The 16075-nt window shown below is 46.1% G+C and overlaps 1 protein-coding gene across 4 annotated transcripts in view; it reads left to right on the top strand.

Moving 5' to 3' along the window:
* The window catches only part of TTC7B (tetratricopeptide repeat domain 7B), a 193559-nt gene that overhangs the window by 35831 nt on the left and 141653 nt on the right, over positions 1-16075 (top strand). For all 4 annotated transcript variants that reach the window (XM_079768075.1, XM_079768072.1, XM_079768073.1 and 1 more), the window contains exon 4: positions 8781-8911. In XM_079768075.1, the coding sequence (XP_079624201.1) occupies positions 8781-8911 (131 nt within the window). The remainder of the gene's footprint in view (positions 1-8780; positions 8912-16075) is intronic.

Raw genomic sequence — 16075 nt, 5'->3', positions numbered from 1 at the left:
CTGGGACCCTTGAGTCCGCAGGTCGACGCTCTAGCCACTGAGCCAAACCAGTTAGGGGAGAATAGATGTGAATTTTAACACAAAGATTAAAAATAATAAAACATAGGATTACCATATGACCTACCGATTCCATTCTAGGTATGTATCCAAGAGAATTTAAAATATACATCCACACAAAAACTACTACATGAATATTCATAGCAACATTCTTTATAATATTCTAAAAGTTTAAACAACCCACATGTTTATCAATTGATGAGCAGATAAATAAAATGTATTATATTCATGCAACAGAATATTATCCAGCAATAAGAAGGAATGGACTGCTTGAAACTAGATAGAGGTGGAGGTTTACAATATTATAAATGTAATAAATGCCACCGACGTGTTCACTTTAAAGTGGTTAATTTTATGTTATGTGAATCTCACCTCAATTTTTAAAAACGTAGTGAAGTTCTGGTACTGGCTACAAGTATGAACCTTAAAAACATGCTGAGTGAAAGAAGCCAGATACAGATAGTCATATATTATATGATTTGCTTTATATGAAATAACCGGAATAGGTGATTCCACAGAGAAAGTAGATTAGTGGTTGCCAGGATCTGGGAGGAGGGTGGAGTGGGAGCAGCTACTAATGGCTACGAGGTTTCTTTTTGAGATGATGAGAATATTCTGGAATTAGCTAGTGATGATGGTTCCGCAATTATGTGAATATACTATAACCACTGAATTGTATACTTTTAAAGGGTGAGTTTTGTGGTATGTGAGTAATCTCTCAATAATCTGTTATTAAAATGTATATAAAATAATATAACAAAAGAATAAAATGCTCCCACTTGGAGACCTCCCAGCCAACTGTTACCTAAAGATAACAGTGATGCAAAGAATAGTCATGGCGTTTTACATATGAAGTCCTCTGTGGACTAGGAGCCCGGGAATCTGGCTGCAGGGCCCACACGTAGCCACTACTTAGCACTGCTTTGCATGTAAAGACACACAGATAAATGAGAGGTATGGGAGAGTGCAATGTAAGGGCTAAGAGCAAGCACCTGGGAGTCAGAGTGTCTGGTTGGAGTCCTAGCTCCGCCATTCACCAGTTGTGTAATCTTGGGTGAGTCACTTAACACCTCAGAGTCCTGTTCCCTCGTCTGGAGCACGGATGACAGTAAATCCCCCTCGCGCTGCGAAGGTTAGAAGAATTGTGTCACACTCTCAGCACAGTGTCTGGCGGGTAGCTAGCACTCACTACATGTGGTTATTGCTCTTACGTGGTTACTAAGTAGACGCTGAAAGAGCAGACATTCGGATTGCAAACTCTCACTTAGCATTTCAGGTCGAATGAGCATCTCATTTGCTCCCAGAACTGTGGAAGGGACATGGAAAGATCATGTGCTCTAGCAGGTGAATGTCTAATTCAGGGTCTGGCATGCTCTTCTTTCGTGAGTGACGTGTGTGTGAGTGTGTGTGTGTGTGTGTGTGTGTGTGTGTGTGTACACACGTGCACAAGACAACAATGTCTAAAAATGCCCAGAAAGGGCCAACCATGGCTCCCAGCCAGCGAACCCCAGAGCTCACAGCGACTCTGGATTGACAGGGACTGCACAGGAGGTCTAGGGCAGCTGCCGCCCCTTCCGCCCCAGCCGGTGGTGGGTTCCATCAGCTGTCTCCTCTCCACGCCCTGGACAAGGGCCTGTCTTCTCGTTGAGTGAGGAACACCTGACACCTGTGGGAGTGTGGCCTTTCTGGAGGTGAGAACACAGGACCGGCAATCCGGGCTGCCTTTGCCAGGACTGTGCTCTGAGGATCTTGAATCTTCTCCCGAGTTTCTTTTCAGCCTTGGAAATTGAGATCCCCTGGAAATGGTCCCAATGCCTTTGAAGTCCATACCACAGGGCTCAGTTATCAGAGACGTGGTGTCATAATAAAGTTTTTCTGGTACTTCCAGTAATAGATTCCGCCGTGGGTCATGTTACAGCAAAGCAGCAGGGTGTACCTGTCCCAGGCTTGGCTTCCAGAAATGCGATTAAGAGAAATGAGGAAACAGTGCCTCATGTTGTGGTACATAGTTCACATAATTATGTTTTATGGTCTTTTCTTGTGTTGCATAACTTCACAAGAAATTAATTCCCTGTTCATTTTAATGCGATTAAAAAATCAAAATATTTGCTTTGACTGTTAATCTTCTAGAGTTATACCGCTACGATGGTATCCCCGGAGGTCACCCCTTCCTAAGGCAGATGCAGACGGCTCGGGAGGCCCGCATCCAGGGCGTTGCCTGGGTGATGCAGCTCTTAGTGGGAGAACAGCACCACTGCCCTGGGGCCCTGGACTTTGATTTCTGTGCCTGTGCAATTGGAAACTCATTTTTATTGTCATTGCTGTTAGCAGGCACTGAATGTGCTGTCAGCGGCTCAGGGGACACAGGATATTGTGAGCAGGGTTTTGTAGTCATATAGACCAGGGGTCAAAACCTGGCTTTCTCATTAACTAGCTGTGCAGCCCTAAGTTCAAGCTTATCTACGAGGAGCTGTTAACACCTCCTTGCAGAGCGGCTGTGGGGATTATGAATGGTGCATGCCACACCCAGGCATAGTGCGGGGTGCTGAGTAGGGCCTGGACGAATGGACCGTTCATGCTATTGGAACTGTTCGGTCCTACAGACCCAGATCGGGCTCCCAGCTGAGGGATCCTGAAGGAATTTGGGGTGCTAACCCCTGAGTGATCACTGGATGTCTTGGCAGGAGATTGCAGCTCTCCACTTCCTCAGCCAAAGCTCCGATGGGTAGTCGCTGGGGAGATAAAATGGAGCTCCTTTCACAGAGCATGGCACTCGATGTGGAGGGAAACAGGGGTGGAGGCCCGTTTGCTGAATTCCGTTCTGTAAGTCACACCGACATAGAACACTTGAGGCTAAGCACACTTGAACTTTTATTTTATTTTATTGTTAATCCTCACCCGGGGATATTTTCCCATTGATTTTTAGAGTGGAAAGGAAGGGGAGAGACAGAGAGAGAAAAACATCGATGTGAGAGAGACACATCAATTGGTTATCTCCAGCATGCGCCAGGGCCAGAGATTGAGCCTGCAACCCAGGTACGTGCCCTTGACCAGATCGTACCTGGCCGATAGAGTCCACAGGCCGACTCTATTCACTGAGCCGAACTGGCTAGGGCACACTTGAACTTTTAAACTGGCCAGGGCACCCTGACCGGTTTGGCTCAGTGGATAGGGCGTCGGCCTGCGGACTGAAGGGTCCCAGGTTCAATTCCGGTCAAGGGCATGTACCTTGGTTGCGGGCACATCCCCAGTAGCGGGTGTGCAGGAGGCAGCTGATCGATGTTTCTCTCTCATCGATGTTTCTGACTCTCTATCCCTCTCCCTTTCTCTCTGTAAAAAGATCAATAAAATATATTTAAAAAGAAAAAAAAAAAACTGGCCAGGGTCCTCAGCCTGCTCCTCAGCTACCTGTGCCCCTCCCAGTGGTGACACCCCACCTGTCTGCTGGCGTCTGTACAGATACTCCACTTTGCATCAGACTCAGCAGATCTGTTTCCTGCTAGAATGCTCCCCAGGGCAGGATACATTTTCCCTGGCTCCCGCTCCCTTATAATATCCAGAGCTGGTCCCTGCTCAGACCTTAGGCAAGTCACTTAACTCTCTGAGACTCTTTTTTCACAACATTGGAAGGAGATAGTGCCTGTGAAACAGGACCAAACAGGTTAATGCACACAAAAGAGCTTCAGAAGCAGTCAGGTGTGACCGGGATGATTTCCTTATCATTCATTTATTTAACATGTCTTACCCTCCACAGAAAGCACCTTTCAGAAGTCAGCCTACCTGTGGGAATTCCCTCCCGTGGAGGGAGATCAATTTGGGGTCCAGTGGCTACTCCGCAGCACGTGCTCAGCCACTTTCTTCACCCATGCATGATCAGGAAACGCTTAATTTCTATTTTGTACAAGTTTTGATTCTGGACCTGCAGATCTTATTGAGCTGTCCCTTAGGTATTGCTGTCACACCGGTTATTTATCCAGTCTGGTTTTTGCTTTTTTTGTCATGCATTTCTCTGGGACAAAGAAAGTAACTAGAAACATTATTGATGATAGCTCTCCAAACTGACAAGGTGTCATCTGACATTTTAATGAGGGCCAGTTTGGGCCGTGACCTCAGAACTCTGCTGCTCAGACGATGTTGATCTGTTCCCAGACACTTGAAATAGTCTAGTCCAGAGGGCTCATAGCACCTTTTGACAGAGAACTAAATATTCTGGAACCAATCTACATGGCCATGAATTCCCCACGGGCCCAGTGGCACATGGGATGAATGGCATAGCATTTGGGAGATGGAAAGAAACAGCGTTTACCATAAAGAGCCTTCTCCCCAAAGATAGACTCCTTGCTGGGGACCCATTTGCCAGCCAAGACTTAGGGGTCCACATATCTGCCTAATTAGAACATAAACCCACAGAAGATACCAGTCTCTTCTCAACTGGAAGGTTAAGTTTTACAGTGGGTTTAAAGTTCTTACTGACTATGAATGGTCATAGACTGCAGCTCTAGGTCACTGGGTTTCAATATTTCAGAACTCCAAATGCAGTTGATAGTCAAACTGGATTTGCCTTTTCTTTGATTCTGTGGGCGTGGCAGGTCCCAGAGGGCCTTGGTCATCTTGGTGACTCGTAGTGGTCCGAGCCCAGCTGCAGTGGTACAAAGTGCCAAAGAGTAGACATGTTTTCTTCCTGGCCCTTTGACACACTAGAGAATTTTGTTTTCTTTACATTAAATATCTGATACCAACTTGCTCATGTTTTGGTTGCTTCTCACCCAAGCAGAAGGGAGATTATAAAACAATTTGTCTCTTTTTGCTGTTTTCTGGTGGTTTTCATTTTGCACAAAGGAGAACTTAGAGCACACTTTGGGAGCTTAAATCAATGCTTGCTCTTGAGTGGTTCTGGAGCTGCCCTACAAAGTGGTGAATTTGTTCAGTTTATCTTGCATTCTTCAAAGACAATTTTAAGAGATTGCAACAGTTCACACTGGTGAGGTTGCTGAGTATTTTTTGCAACTGCATAAACAACTTTGACTGGAGGGACATTAAAACAGTCATTACAACTGTAATCCTTATGTTCAAAAAGGTCAGTAGAGACATGGAAGCTAAAAATAGACCCAAATAAAATTTCTAGAGATGAAAACTACAATGTGTGATATGAAAAATACACTGGATGTAATTAAAGGCAGATTAGACATCAAAGAAAAGATTAGTGAATTTGAAGATATAGCAGTAGAAATTTATCCAAAATGAAACAGAAAGAATAAGTTAGAAAGTGGAAAGAGCATGAGGGAGCTGTGGATAACTTCAGGTGGCCTAATAATGTGTGTAATTGGATTCCCTAACGAAGGAAGAGTTAACAAAATATTTGAAGAAATAATGACTGCACATTTTTCAAATTTTATGAAAACTATAAGCCCTTAGATCCAGAAAGCTCCGTGAAGCCCAGCACAAGAAACATGGAGAAAACGAAGCCAAAGCACTTCACAATCCCAATTTCTCACAATCAGTAAAATCATAAAAGCGGCCAGAAACAGGCGGATGAACAAACATGAGGGTGACGGCAGATTTATTGTCAGAAACCATGCGAGTGAGAACATAGTGGAGCACATCTTTAGAGTAATTGGGGAAGGCGGGGCAGAGGAAGCAAACTGCCAACCAATGAGAATACTTCTCAGAACTGAAGGCCAAATAAAGCCTTCTTCAGACACACAGTGACTGAGAGACGTGGTCATTCGTTGGACTGCACTGTAAGAAATGTTGAAGGAACCCCTGTAGGGAGAAGGAAAAGGCTGCCAGAAGGAAACACGAGCCTGCACAGAGGGATGAAGAGCGCTGGGCGCCATGACTATGTTGGCGACCGAGTTTTCCCTTATTATTTCAATGTCTTCAAAAGATAATTGACTATTTCAGCAAAAACAATAACCACGTAGGGTGGGATTTGTAACCTATGTAACAGTCAATTGTGTATATTAAGAGAATAAAGACTGGAAAGAGGGAAATGGAAATATGTGATTATAAAGGTACTAGTAGCCTTGCGCATGAATCTGTGCACCAGTAGCTCTCTGTGGGGCCTGGCCACTCCGTACCCGCTGCCCAGCGGCTCTCCGTGGCCCAGAGGCCCATCCGCGCCCCAGCCTGACCAGAGGTCCATCTGCAGCTGGGCGCGGAATGCTTGCCTCGTTGCTGGGGTGACGACGCAAGCATTCCACCCCCCACCGGCCGCTCCGTGCCTGCTCCCCAGAGGCCCTCCACGGCCAGGGTGGAACGCTTGCCTCGTCATCGCGGTGACGAAGTAAGCATTTGGCCAGGCTGCTCACGCTCTCAGCGGCCGCCCCTCCAGGACTGGGGGACTCCAGCGGGGCTAAAAGGACTGGGCGCCGCCATCTTGTTGCTATGGGCGCCACCACGTTTGTGATGGAGTGACAGTTAATTTGCATATTACCCTTTTATTAGATAGGATTATACTGTATGTGAAATGATTTAACAGCATTTGAAGAGATTGTGTTAAGTGAAACCCTGAAAGCAACCACTGACAGTTAGGCTCGAGAATTCAATAAATAGAACAAGTAGATGGATGGTCAGTAAGGACAGAGGAACCTGGAACAACACGAATGATTTGTAAAGAAAATATATTTATTTAGCTATTTCTTACAAACATATTCTTACTGTACAACCCTCCAATTGTGCTTGTTGGTATTTTATCTAATTGAGTTGGAAACTGTGTTCATACAAAGACCTGCACACAAATGTTTATAGCAGCTTTATTCATAATTGCCCCAACTTGGAAGCAATGGAGATGCCTTTGACTAGATTAATGGGTAAATGGGTTATTATTTAGCAACAAAAAGAAATGCACTCTCAGGCCGCAGAAGGATGTGGAGGGGCCTTGTATCAGTATTCTAAGTGAAGGAAGCCAGTCTGAAAAGGTTATAGACTGCATGATTGCAGCTGCATGACATTCTGGAAAAGGCAAAACTACAGAGACAATAGAAAAATTAGTGGTCACCAGGAGGAGGGGATGGAGGGGATGTTTTAGGGCAGTGAATCTATTGCATACAGCACAGTAATGGTGGATACTTGACATTATTAAAACATTTGTCAAAGCTCATAGAACTGCACAACACAGAGTGAACCCGAATGAAAACTATGGACTTGGGTTGGTAAAAATGAAATAAATAAGAACAACAAAAATATGGAAACATTGAAAACACATATAGTTTGTTACAAGCCAATCTTATCCCCAATAAAGCTGTTAAACCTATCAGATTGGCTGAGCTGCACCTTCTGTGACAGGTACGGTCCTGAGGTGTTGCCCCCGTGTGCATAGAAGTGGTCTCTCCTGCCTGCATAGTACAGCCGCCTCCCCTGGCCTCTGCAGCCGGAGGGACTGTCACTGTTTAAGAGCTTGGATGAGGCCAGTCTCAAAATGATGCACGTGAAGCTTTGGGTCATTTTCTGATGACCCCCTCTCTGAAGTGGCATCCACTTTGAAAATCAGCAACTAATGATGGGTGTTACTTGAGAGGCCAAAGGCCTGTGTTCTGATTCCTGTGGTGCCGATAACTGATCTTCAGGTTTGGGGCAAGTCACTTGCTTCACCATGGCAGACCTCAGCTTCTTCATCTGCACAGTGGGTGGGTTTTCCTGGGACCCTGTCTGGCCCCTTCCCATTGCAAACCCCGTTTCTGTCGGTAGTAAACCTTGTCACACTTTTACATGGAGTGGGATGTGTGGGATGTGTGTCTACTACATCCCAGGCACTTGGCGCAGCAGCCCTATTGCATGTAGGGGCACCGGAGACCCTCCATACAGAGTCCCTCTGCCTCCGGTTGTGGGTAGAACCCTAAGTTCGACTTGCTCCAGGCTGGGTGCCCAGGGCTGGGTTCAGGCGGTAGCTGCTGCCCTCAGCATGGTTATTTTTTCAGCCTTTCAGACATCCCAGCCCTGAAATCTGTCTTGGCTGAGAGAACCTCCATCTGCAAAGACATGCCCACAAAGCAAAGTCCTGGGTGTTTTCTTAGCCCAGAACTGAGTGGTGGTCCATGGTGTGATTGTCAACCCAAACACTAAGGCTGTGAGAGTTGGACGATTTTCCTAGTAACTGAGCCTCCTGAGTGCATCTAAAAATGTCTTTATGTTCAATTGGTTAAGTGTACATTTGGAGATAGAAAATATCCTTTAGCTAGTCTTGTTCCACGAGCCTAACTTACCTTTAACATTCTTTAAGGACCTTGGGATGTAATTGACTGAGAAGCTCTGTTTGGTCTGAAGGGGGTCACGGTGATCGAGGTCTCAAGCTGGATATCAGAATCAAACGGTGCTTTGAGCACGGTCGGGGCCCTCTTTCCTCTGTAACTTACAGATGCTCTTCTTGATGTTCCATTTGTCCGAGAGGAGGACAGAGGATCTGCGTCTCTGACCGCTTGTGATCTCCTGCGACCACTTTCTCAACCTCTAGATCAGGGGTCCTCAAACCTTTTAAACAGGGGGCCAGTTCACTGTCCCTCAGACCGTTGGAGGGCCGGACTATAGTTTAAAAAAAACTATGAACAAATTCCTATGCACACTGCACATATCTTATTTTGAAGTAAAAAAACAACACGGCAAAAACACCCGCATGTGGCCCGCGGGCCGTAGTTTGAGGACGCCTGCTCTAGAGCAAGAGTTTAAAAATTAAGCCCCATGAAAAGCAACTCTCCCAGTGTTTGTGTTTGATCTGTTTTTTTTAGGACTTTGTTTAGAGAAGTTGCCCGTTTCTTCTTCTACCGGTAACCTCCACGCGGACCGGGACCAGGAGGTCATCACCTGCTATGAGAAGGCGGGGGACATCGCGCTGCTGTACCTCCAAGAGATAGAAAGGGTAAGTGAGGACCGTGCGTAAGTGAAGGGTAAGTGAAGTTCCCGTGGACACTTCAAAAAAAAATTCAAGTCAAATCAAATTGTGGAGGACTGTGGTCAACCTCGGGAAAACCGGCAGCTTGTCCGCCTCTGGGCGTGAAGCTTTCCTTACTCTCCCTGACGCCGGGGAGAACCTGGTGGCGACCGTGGCGCCTCGTGAGCGTAGACGGGTCAGTGCTTGGGAGGCGTCGGAACACGCTCTGAGCAGAAATGACCGTGTGCATCCGTTTATGCCCTTCCACCCTGACGCTGGCTATCATGTCCGTTCTCCTTCGCCACGTGGGTGGATCTTCGTGTGTCCTCTGTGGACTCTGTGCCGGCACGGTGTACATCCTGGTTTGGGAGGCTTTACCTCGAAGGCTATGCCGGAGGTCTGCTGGGGACTCTCAGCCGACCTGCTCGGAGCAGGTGTGTGTCCCCTGAGACCACCCGGGACGGTTTCTCCTCAGAGTCCCCGGCTTGTCTGTCGTATGGGGAATGGAGACCAGCAGCTAACGGGGACACCCGAGCAGTGAGTGAGTGGGCAAGAGACCCCGAGCCCACCCCCTCGGGCAGGGGGTGTTGGAACAGGATGGGCCAGGGAGGTGTGCGACGCGTCTTGTTTAGAAGGATCTCTGTCGTTTGGCTCTGCTCGTCCCTAAGCTCCTTCACTTCTCAGCCTCAACATCCCCATCTGTAAAAGGAGCATAATAATGGCTCCTACTTCATGGTGTTCTTGTGGGGATGATAACAGGCCATGTAAATAAGGCCCTTAGCCCAGGATTCTTGAATGAATGTCACTTGTTTTTACTAAGATCTGCACCCAGCAGAGATTTCTGGAGTCTCACCAAGGAGAGAATACACGGGTATTTCCCCCTTCAGACCCCGAGATGGATCCTGCGAGGAATTTTGAAATGATCAGAAATCCTCTGAGACTTTGAAGATGGCCATGATCTTATTTCCCATCCATTTCATAGGTCCTCCGTCTCTGCGAGGATTGGAAGAGAAAGGAACTACCAAGTCAGGGTTAGTTTTTGTTGTTTTATAAGTGTACAGACTGGAGGTGATTTCTTCATAAATAATGTGTGCAATAAGGATCAGAATTGCCTTGTGGGAGGCCGGGAGAGGAGATGGGAGCACAAGAGAGGAGGGGGGAGGATGGTGGAGTGACGTTTGGCCTGGCCTGCACCAGAATGGACTCTCAGCCACGGCCCGGCACATCTGGGAATTCAGGAAGATCTCTGGCCATCTTGCCAAAGTGTTCTATCCGAAGGCTGCTATGAGGAAGGAGTTTCTTGTTGTTATTCAGAAGTTACGATTGATCTTTAGAGAAATGATCATGCAGCTTGCTTCCAAAATCACATGGTTTTCCCTGCCTGCCTCCTCGATAGCCAGGGCTCCCAGCAGGGAAGCTGCTGACCCCAGCTGAGCCGTTCTTGTGGGTTCCACAGCCCTTGCCACTCCGGGCCCTTATTTTGCACCTTCTTTCTCCAGCGGCTGCCCAGCCCTATCCTGGGGGGGCTGCCTTCTCAGGCCGGGAGGAAGGAGGTTCCTCTGTTACACATGTCTTTCATGGCATGGGAATTGGCAAATCTGAATGTACTTCCTGTCACGTTCATTTATAACCACCCGTTCACCACTGAAGTCTTTAGCCAGACTGTCAAGGAGACTCATAGGATATAAAATATTTTTTTTGGTGGTTTTGTGGAAATGGTGATCATAGGACATTAGGTTTTGAGAAGAAAATGCCCGGAAAAGGAGAGCCCAAGGGCACAGAGGAATTTGGGGCCAAAGCTAGAATTAGATCTTAGCTTTTTCTTTACCTAATTCAGCACTTACTCGCGTCACTGTCCCAGGCTACTGTGGTTTCCCACACCCTTATATATAGAAAATGCTCACTAAGTATTTGGCCAGGCGAACCCTCGCTCTTAGTAGCTTGGGGAAGCAGCCTCGGCCCGGGGTTCGGTCTCAGGGTGTGTAGACGACTTTCACGTTTCTGGCTCCATTTTCCGGTCTGAGCATTCCTTCATGGGAAACCACTTGGAGCCTCCCCAGATCCAGCAAGTTGAGATAGTAGCAGTGACAGCGATTGAGTGAACCCGACATCTGTTTTGACTGTAGTGGGTGCTCAAGAAACAATCTGTTGATTGATGAGAAGTCTAGAGGAAAAATGACCTTCCGTAAGTGACCTTTGGGCTTAGTGCAAGTTCAAGGGTTTTTATGAGACAAGATAATGAGGATACCTGCTTGGACTTAAAAACATTTTTTTTTTTAACTTAAATGACTTGAGAATTATGCAAAATTGAAAACAGAAATTTTAAGGAAATCGGATCTGAAAGAAGTGCAAGACTGGGGCAGGCTTGGGCAAATAGTGCTTTGATTTTCTGGGCAGGCAGCTCTTATAAGTAGGAAATGCCACGTGCTCTGTTCCTGCGTTGGTTCTGCCGGGCCGAGGCAGTCCGTCACTCAGTGGCTTCCCCTCATTTCCCAGCCATTCTATAGTGAAGAAACTTCTATTTGCCAGGACCTTTGGGCATTTTACTTAGTAGTGTTGGCTCTTAACTTCATGCACTGGCAAGAATAAAATTGGGGGGGGGGGGGGACTTTTGAGGACAGTTGGAATATTGTGGCCAGACTCTTCCCGCGTTTGGGAACACTGGATTGCATTTCCGAGGCAGCTCCCTTCTTGGAGCTTCCCTAAAAGTGGGTATGTCCAGTGATGTTAGACGTGTTTGCCCCCTAAAGGGCGGTGACTCTTCAGAGAGGGGCTGACCGTGGCTTCCCCTGGAGCTAACTTCAGCTGTGAGAGGCAGCGGAGCACAGCGGCCAAGCGGCTGCTGGTATTGGGATCTTAGCTGTGGCACTTTGGGCAAGTTACTCAGCCTCTCTGTGCAGTCTTAGGATCCTCATTAGTAAAATAACAATAATAATTGCTAGCTGTTGCTGTGAGGATAAAATGATTTGACTCATGTTCTTCCCAATAAGTACATGGTCACACAGTAAACGTTCGTTTCCTTGTCACTCTCTGTTCCTGTGTCACCTGGCAGTGGAATCTGTCCTAATCTTAGGAGATTTCAGATATTTAGGTAAAAATCTAGAGTATTATAAACACAGTGTTTTATTTAAAATGTTAAAGAATTTTTAGGGGAATGTTAATGGGAGAAAAATTACTTCATTTTTCTTTTTTTAAAAAAAATATATTTATTGATTTCAGAGAGGAAGGGGAGAGGGAGAGAGAGATAAAAATACCAATGATGAGAGAGAATGATTGATCAGCTGCCTCCTGCATGCCCCTTACTGGGGATGGAGCCCAAAACCCGGGCATGTGCCCTGACTGGGAATCGAATCATGACCTCCTGGTTCATAGGTTGACGCTCAACCATTGAACCACACGGCCGGGCTGCTTTCTTTTTCTTGTGTGGGAGATAATGGGACAACATTCTGCCTGGAGTTCCTATGTGATATCTGGGTTCTGGACCTCTGTTCACCCAGACTATTTGACCTTGGTCCAATCATTGAGTCGAGATTTCCGTTTTCATGGTGGGTCTGATACTGCCTGACTGGTCTGAGGCTAGAGAACTAGTGAGTCTCTGTGTCTTTAGCTGGGATGCAAGGAGCTTCCCACGTGTTATTCTCTCCTCCCCCTCCCCCCCGCTTGCCCCACCCTGTTCCAGATGTGGAGGCAGGGCCAAGGAAAATGTGAATACACAAAAGCCGTGGGCATTAAATATTTGTTCAGTATTGTCCTTGTTATTGTAGGGTTACAGAGACATCTACTAATATTTTTCTCTGATAATTTGTTCTCTAAAGGGGAATAAAAATAGCTCTAAAATTGTGTACATAAAATAATTTAATCAAACAAATTGAATTGGAGCAGATAGAATTAGAAAGGACACAGGACGGCCTTGATTCGTTTACCTTCAGGTGGGGGCACCGTGCCAGCAGTAAATAATGTTATTTGCCCCGCAAGGAGCTTCTGCTGCTGCAGCGACAGGAATAAAGATGACTTCATCCTTGACTCTCCTAGCGCGAGCCCTGCGTCTGGCACATGGAATCATGCTGTCCTTGTCCTTCGCAAGCATCAGCCCACCAGCTGGTGCTCCTCCTCGAGCAGAGGCTGTGCCAGGATGGAACCCTACCTTCTGCTGACAGTTCATTCCTTTACACCCTTTAGCACAGGAGTTGCTGCTAAGTTATGGGACATCCGCAGACCTGCTTTGGGCTGCTTCAGTGCTGGGGTTTTGAAAGAAACAACTGGACCCCAATGCTGTAGGGTCCGGCCCAGATTTCCTCCGCTCATCAAGGAGTCGCTCAGCGGTCAGCACGGTCGTTGTCATGCTGTGGTTCTTCTGTCCTCCCTCAGGAAGAATGTGCAGTGACATAGCTGAGGTGTTGGATTCGGAACTGGATTAGACTAAAGTTACCGTGTGCCTTGAATTCAAACCAGATGTCCTGGGACAAGTGCTCAGTGCAGCCGTGAGAAAGGCAGGGCGTGACTCTGGAGGTCCACGTGGCTGTGCTGTTGGCTTTCAAATGTGAGACGACAGGAGAGGACAGTCTTCCTGCCCGTCCCCTTCCCCGTCCCTGCCTTTGCACTCGAGCCGCAGCCGCGGGTCACAGCTCAAAGCTTAAGGCAGCATATCTGAGTGAACACTTCCTTCGGAGAAGGTCAGGAAATGACGGGCCAGCCGTGTGCTCGGACTTGGGGGCTGCCGTCTGAGTAGCTGGAGGAGGAGGCTGCAACATCCCTAAAGCTGACTTAGAAAAGTCTGGAAAAGTTTCATTTTAATTTTCATACATGTTCAGTCAGTCTTTGCCTTCATAATTGTATAGCATTAAAGTATTTTTAACCTGTGTTTTTTCACTCAACATTATGTCAGAACCTGGAAGTGTCTTCAAGGTTGTATCAGAGTTCATCAGTGGATGGCCGCTATGCTATCAATAACTTACTGTCGGGTACAGCCTGTAGTTGGGAATAATGCTGCGATGGGAACTCCCTTCAGGCAGCGTTGTCCTTTGCTTCACGTTGTTTCTACGGGCAAGTCTCCAGAAGTGGGGATAGGTTTTAACATTCTCGTTACTACATACTGTGCTCACTTGCTCTCTACAAGTCAGGCTAAGCTCCTCTCCCTTTGGCAGTGCAAGAGGGGCGTGGCTTTGTGCAGTCTTGACAGGCTTGCTGTATAAAAGTTACTTTGCTGATTTGCTAGGTGAAAATGGCCCTTGCAGTTTTAGTTTTTGCATTTCTTTGACTATCAGACAGGTTGAATTATTTTCATCTATTTGTTTACTAGCTGTCTTTTTTTTCTTTTTTATTACAACACTAGTGGCCCGGTGCACAGATTCGTGCACATTGAAAGGAAATTAATTAGAAGAAATATTTTAATATCGCTATTCGCCCTTTCTCTATAATAGAAGTGTCAACCAAATTCACGATCAACAATGACAGATTGAAACACACGTGTGCAATTGGCACCAGCGAGAGCCTTACATGTATCACGCATGTGTGAGTCAACGATTATTATTAAATTGCCAGTGCGCGTCATATGTACCGGTTGGTTGGTCGGTCAGATGAATGGCTAGTTGGTCACTTAGTCTTTTATATACATAGATTATAAGAAGATAATATGAAGTATGAAATATGAATACTGTATCTTAATTTCCTCATCTTTACTGTGAATCAATAGATACTTTATAAAGTTGAAACATGTAGGTAAAAGAATCACCTACTTTCATCTCTCTCTCTCTTTTCCTGCACACACGCACATATACACACACACACGAACACACACACAATATGAGATATTTTAAACTTTAGAGAGACCTCTTATGAACTATGTGGGAAAAAAAACAAATTTTTCTTTAAAGTCGAGTGATTACTTTGGTCACACTTTAGTTTCTTCTATCAAATTAAAATTAAATGTAATGGTTCAAATTTGAACACACATAGAACGCAACCTCAGTTTCTGCAAAATGATTTTTAACTTTCTCTCCTGACAACAGAGCTATCTGGACTATTGTTCAATCAATGCTAACTGGTTATTCCTGTGGTAGAATTTTGAGATGATTTTAGATTTTATTTTTGTACTATACTGAATTGTTTTTGCTTTAAAATAATCATGGCATTCTTTGACATTAACAACTATTCTCAAAAGCCCATGAAGGATCATTTTTAAAGGTTTCAGAGTCGGACCTCCACATGGAGATGCCAAGGAAGTAGTTGGATACATGAGTCTGGAATTCAGAGGGAAAGTCTGGATTAGAGATGATAAATGTGGGAGTTGGCAGCATGTGGCTGATTTTTGAAGCTCAGAGGAATGAATGAAGTCATCTTGAGAGAGATTTAAGGGAGAAAGGACAAGTGCTCAGGTCCCCACTGTGTGCATCTCCATCACTGGAGGAAGGGTGGGGGAGGGGCCCGCATTAGAGCCAAAAACACCCATGCTTGTTGGAGGTAGGAGACACACCTACCTGTTAGCACTTGCAGAGGTCATGAAGCAGCAAGGCAGTTTTGATAAGATGCTGGGATGCAGTTCAAATTCAGGGGTTACCCACTGGATTTCATTCCAGGACATACTGTTCAGTTGGGTGCCTCATCCTTTTCTTTTCCCCAAACCTGGCAAGTTAGAGAACTAGCGGTTGCTTTAACTCCACTTGGAGAGTAAGTTCAAGACCTCTAGAATATTTGGGGGTTTGGCTAACATCTGGGTCTTTAAAGAGCTGCTGACTTTCAGTAGATGTGGCCAGTGTGTTTAGAGAGCACTAGTATGGATTTTTTTAAAATACATTTTTATTGATTTCAGAGAGGAAGGAAGAGGGAGAGAGAGATAGAAACAACGATGAGAGAGAATCATTGATCGGCTGCCTCCTGCACCCCACTCCCCTACTAGGGATGGAGCCTATAACCCGGGCATGTGCCCCGACTGGGAATCGAACTGTGACCTCCTGGTTCATAGGTCGATGCTTAACCACTGAGCAACACCAGCTGGGCATATGGATTTTTAATGAGCCACCAGCAGCTTCTGTTGGATGAGTGCTTTATTTGGCTTGTGAGTTCAAAGAGAGTGGCCTCTGTATACATCACTGTGACCCACTCAACTTGTAATCCTGTCTCCTGATTAGTAGGGAGTCTTACCTGCAAAGCTAA

Source organism: Cnephaeus nilssonii, assembly GCF_951640355.1.
Source record: "Cnephaeus nilssonii genome assembly, chromosome: 4".
In the NCBI taxonomy this organism is placed as follows: Eukaryota; Metazoa; Chordata; class Mammalia; order Chiroptera; family Vespertilionidae; genus Cnephaeus; species Cnephaeus nilssonii.
This window is presented reverse-complemented; position numbering and strand designations above follow the sequence as displayed.